This window comes from Phoenix dactylifera, unplaced genomic scaffold (genome assembly GCF_009389715.1).
Source record: "Phoenix dactylifera cultivar Barhee BC4 unplaced genomic scaffold, palm_55x_up_171113_PBpolish2nd_filt_p 000860F, whole genome shotgun sequence".
Classification (NCBI taxonomy): domain Eukaryota; kingdom Viridiplantae; phylum Streptophyta; class Magnoliopsida; order Arecales; family Arecaceae; genus Phoenix; species Phoenix dactylifera.
Window position 1 is genome coordinate 148,007 of NW_024068223.1, and position 5,730 is coordinate 153,736.

The 5,730-nt window shown below is 36.8% G+C and overlaps 1 protein-coding gene across 1 annotated transcript; it reads right to left on the reverse strand.

The window, feature by feature from the left end:
- Positions 1–3,129: 3,129 nt before the first annotated feature.
- On the reverse strand, positions 3,130–5,368 carry LOC120107424 (transcription factor LAF1-like). The gene is made up of 3 exons (XM_039120695.1): positions 5,183–5,368; positions 4,703–4,832; positions 3,130–3,735 (listed from the first exon to the last, which is right to left on the reverse strand). Exons 1-3 carry the CDS (start codon positions 5,316–5,318, stop codon positions 3,192–3,194), a joined length of 810 nt encoding a protein of 269 aa, XP_038976623.1. The 5' UTR covers positions 5,319–5,368; the 3' UTR covers positions 3,130–3,191.
- Positions 5,369–5,730: the final 362 nt, after the last annotated feature.

The window sequence follows — 5,730 nt, forward strand, 5'->3', positions numbered from 1 at the left end:
ACGTCCTCGTCATGCTAAGGGTTCAAATGTATTTAAATCTAATAACAAGCACCACAATCAACCCGTGGTCAGCCTTCATGAATCTGTATTGTAGTGTCATTTAGTCCACATAGGCTATAGGTCGAGTTCGCTCTGATACCATTTGTAACAAGTCAGGATCTCACCCAAAATAGCTAGCCGGAAGGTATTATTTGGATTTCTTGATCTTGTATAAATACTCAAGATCTATCTGGCGAATAACCAATGTGGGACTAAACACACGCTCATATGGGTCCTCACAATATAAATGTAGTATTCTGGTCAACTCCGCAGGGTATAAGTGTGGTATTCTGGCCCACTCTATAGAGTATAAGTGTTGGTATACTAGCCCACTTCGTAGGGTATAACTGTGGTATTCTAGCCCACGCCGCAAGGTATAAGTGCTGTTTCTGGCCCATTCCGCAAGATATAAATGCAGTTTTATTTTTAGCCTAGCCATAGGGTATAAGCATGACTATAGTTTAAGGCTGTTGAGTTGAATATATATGAATATTTGAAATATATGAATTTTAATGGATTTTTGTTTTAAAACAGAATTAATTATATCTCTGTACTGATTCACTGTAATTTATATTTATATTTTATGTTATTACATGAATTGTCTAGTTAAGGTATTCATTATTTACTGGGTTGTCTAGCTCAATATATGATTTCTTACTATTTTAACAGATCCAAATAATTAGCTTGATTTGAAAATTTATCATGGAAGAGTGATTAGAGACAAGATTTTGATATCTTTATTTAAACTAAATTTTATTTTAGAGTTGGTGCAAGATTTTGGAATATCATTGGTTTTGTAAGACTTTTAGTTTTATTATTTAATTAGCATTTGAACATTATTATTTAAATTATTTCTACTACTTGTTTATGATATCATGATCAGAATGCCTTATATGCTCATGGAAAGAGTTTTCTATAAATGTACGGTTGTAGCTGTGACCCCGAGCTCACGTTCTCGGATCGAGGGGGTGATGTTATATGCCCCTTTATTTTATAAGGCTGGATGGACATGGTATTATCCTTTCCAATACATGGGTAGAAGCTAATCCCCGTGTGTGTCATTTTTTCTCCGTGTTACATTTAAGTTTGAATAATACTGCATATTTAGGGTGTAGAGAGATACTCACAAAGTGGACTAGAAATGACTCAGATATGTCAACTTCTAGTGATTTTAATTAGGTTGCTATATCTCTCATTTCCGTCTTATGCTCATGCCCATCAGTAACGCCATCATATCTCATGGGTGAGAGTTTGAACAGTAGGATGCTTGTACATGCCTTGTTAAAGATAATAATATCCACTTGTACAGTAGAATTCTTTTGCAATTCTTGTGCGATAGGATTTTCCCTACCGTTTTGTTCAAAAAAAAAGAAAAAAGGATAAGAATTGTTGGCCTGACGAGCTTGAAAAAAATACCTCGCTCATGCTGAAGCTAGGATGAACAAAGGTTTGAAATGGAAAACCACTACATTCTTAAACTAAATGCAATATCATTATTTACATAATATACTAAATTCTTAACCATCAACACTGACCAGAACATATCAGCGGAAAACTTCGAATTTTAACCATGCATGCTCAGCAGCTCAGGCACTGCTTATAATCTGTTTTTACTTCATATACATATGTATAAATAACTATAGTCCGTTGTACTAAGTACTCTTTGGTGTAGACATGGATGCAATCTTTAATGCAGCTCATCATTAAAGGATTAGATCTTTGCATGCCATCTCTTTTCATTAGTCTAAATGGAACATAATTTTATCATTTGAAAGGCTACTTTCCTTTTCCTAAAAAAATAAAGACTAGTTTTTGTTTCATCATCCGATTGGCTTCAATTAAGATTGGCAATAGAACCACAATTTGGAAGATTAGTGTTCTTTGCAACATCGGTTGCCCCATCATAGTTTGACACGGAATTACAGATCGAATATACAACCATGTCTATCTCTTATTCAAAGGGTATTCTAATCGGCATTATAAGCTTCTTTTTATGAGGCAGGTGAATAATATTAGATTACTCTTCCTTTCGGGTGGACTTCATTCCCACATATCTATCACCTTTTGTTTCTAAAACAATTTACTGATCCCATCCATTGTTCTTGAGAAAAAAAAATTATGTATAGTTAGAATCGTGAACATTTTTTTTTCTCAAAAAAGAATTCTGAACACTTGAATTGAATTTGTTCTCTTATTATATAACCAGCAAAGCATAGGCGAAACTTGGCTGTTTGGGAACTGTTCATCATGTTCTTCAAGAGACAAATAGATGGCCTTCTGAGCCAAAACTATTCAACCATCCAACTCTCACAAATGAGTAGTAAATAATATTTCTTTCTTGCATCTCTCTAACACTTCATTTTTTAAAGTAGTTTGTCATATTATTTAAGGGGATTTTTGTGGTCCCTTAACTACTAGTCTTTTTAGAAAAAGGAATGATGAGATGGATGCACGCTGAAACTAAAATATGTGACGAGAGTTGAAATACTCTTTACCAACTCTTTCATAAAAAATGAGCCCTTTATTTCTCATTATCATTCATAATAATTATATATTCAATGCCTATTATTTATACAGCGGTTCCCATAAACAAAAAAAAAGGTACTGAACCAGTAATATATGCACCAACATGCTAATGAAGGGAATAGTTTCTATATGAGAGTTGGTAGGCAAAGAAAGTAAAGCCACTGATAATTCTGAATACTTACTATGACAAATGATAGAAGAATTTATGCTCATGGAAGATGAAGCTATCTTTTGGCAAGGAATGACAAAAGGATTTATAAAATGCAACCAATTTTTCCCATCCAATTTTGATCCCTAATTCATGTTTCTTGCAAGTATGAGAAATGAAAGAATTTATAAAATACAACCAATTTTTCCCATCCAATTTTGACCCCTAATTCATGTTTCTTGCAAGTGTGAGAAATTTTTTCCTTGATATATTATATCCTTTCCCATGCTTCCTGCAGAAAGCTAGTTCTGAGATAGCAGTATTTGTACATTCTCTCTCATAAAATGCATTGATGGTTAACTCTCTCTCTCTCTCTCACACACACACACACAAAAAAAAAGAGAGTCAATGTGACATCTACTAACAAGTAGAACATTTGATCTCAGCTCTTACTACATTCATAATCTTATGTGATGAATCAAGTAAAACTAACCCCATTATCATCCATGGACAGATAATTGTAACATGCACCTCCCAGGATCTGACCTCCATGCTCAAACTGTAACTGAAACTCCCCACAGATGCTGCTGTCTCCAAATCCATGAAGAAAATCACTGCTAGGTGGATCATCAACTTGAAATGAACCATACTGGAAAACATCAGCATTCGAATTGGAGTCCAGTTGGCAATTCATTCCAGCATTCGAGTTTAGCAAGCTCTGGCTGGTGGTATGGTCCATGGATAACCAATCTGCAAACAGAACTTTGGGAAAGGGCGGAAGTTGTGTCCCTTCAAAAGAATCATGGTCGATACTACCTTGCATGGGTGGCTCCAGTGGCTCAAGAGATTCAGAAATCTGCCTCATCTCTGGGCTTTGGTTAGCTGAGTCTTGAGATTTGGTTGTTGAGGCATGAGAATTTGATCCCTCTAACTTTACAACCTTCTTCTTAAGGTAGGAGTTCCAGTAGTTCTTCACTTCATTATCCGTTCTTCCCGGTAGGTGCATCGCTATCTGAGACCACCTATGACACCAAACGCTGATATCATTAAGCCGGTTTGCTCATATTGCAATAATTTTCATAACAAAAACAAGAGATGGCATGATAGATGAATGGACATGGTGTCTTTATCACTCAGGAGGGAGAGCTATACGCGCGACTCAGCATATACATAAAGATATAAAAAGATCTTTGGAAGATCAATATCGATTGAAAGGACACTATCAGAAAAACAATGAAAGGGAGTCCAATCAGGTTGCTTAACATGGCAACTTATATTCATTTGAAAATGAAAAATAGCTAATGAAATAAGATGAAGCTTTCGAACAATAGTCCATTCAGCTTTTTCAAACTGCATGCCGGACTAAAAATTACGATCTGTAATAAAAAAAAAGTATATTTCTGTATTTGTTAGGCTAGAGTTGCTTTTTTTTTTTCTTTTTATTTTGTTTTCGGAGAAGAAGGATGGGAAGAACCCAGCCGAGATCAGGGTGAGGGTGGGATCAAACCTAGGTAGGTCACTGGCATCCGTCATCCAGTGACTCTTGCAAATCCAAGTAAGTTCTTTTATCTTTCAAGGAACCTAGCAAACTCATTATTTATCTTAACCCTCTTAAACTCTGTCATGTATCTATCATTTTCAAAACTTTAAATATCACCACAAGTGTTTAATTGGATCATGAGACTCAAACTTGGCCCCTCTCCATAGCATGTGGTAAGGAGAGAGCTGCCAACCGGCAGACTAAAGTCCGGTCGACATTTCTGGGAAGAACTAGTCCTGTCCCATGATCAAATCGTATGTTTCAATGATCTCAAACGAAGAGCGTTGCAATTCTTTAGGTAAGATCATATCTTTTCTGAAACGAGAAAAAAGAAGGAAAAGGGAGGAGGAGGAGGAAGAAGAAAGATAAACTTGGTAACACGTAAGTGATTACTGGTCTTGGTCAAACAGAAGACTTGGAGAGATCAGATACACTTGAGAACTGCTTACTTGTTGCCCAATATGGCGTGAAGCTTTATAACTGTTTCCTCTTCCTCAGCGGAGAAAATGCCACGCTTTAGTCCTGGCCTCAGGTAGTTGATCCACCTCAATCTGCAGCTCTTTCCATTTCGTTGTAAGCCTTGAAAAGAAAAGAGAACTGGTGAGTTTGGCAGACATTGTTTGTTAAATATTATTTCAGCTGAGATTCTCAGTTCTGTCGGTTATCTCAAATCCTTCTATAAAGTTCATCAACAAATAAAGCAGACTGCTCTATTTTTCATAGCAAAGACAAAGGGCTAAAGGATGGTCAATGGACCCGCTTCATGCAATCTATATCAAATACCCAAGTACAATACGTAGATAATTAAATTGGTTCTTTATGATGCAAATGAAAGCAAGTTCATCACATTGGATCTCTTGAAACATGTTTCTGAAGCAAAAGTTATTGCTGACTACCTGGAAGGCTTCTATGGAAATGGGTAGACTCACCGGCTTTGGCAGAAACAGTGCTCCAGCAGCCATGGCCATGCTTGAGGATGTAATCCCTCAGCTTCTGGTCCTCATCCGGCGACCACAACCCCTTCCGATAGCTTACCTTTGGTTTCTCGCATGTCTTGCATCTCATTGCCGCTAAATGCCTGTAGGCCAGCTATCCAATATGGATAGTTGAGCAAGTATGAGATAACTCAGCCTTTCGTGATGCACTCGGAGAAGATGGCTACAATTTAAAGGGCGATCGATCCTAGGATGGAGAATTTTCGTAACACAATAACAAATTAAACAATTACATGGAAATAAAACAATGCAATGAGAAACGAGGGAAGAAGTCTTCTGACAGTTTTAGCCACTCTTTGCACAGCACGTCTCGGAGTTTGTTTTTCCGCATTCCGTGGTTTGCGAAAGAAAAATAGATGAATATGACCTCGTTGCACATATTAAATCTAGTGTTTGTGGTCAGTCATTGTGGGGATTATCCAGCTGCTATGATGCTCGATGCCGCTTTTTAAAATGTTTCTAAACTTTCGGACTTTTAATAC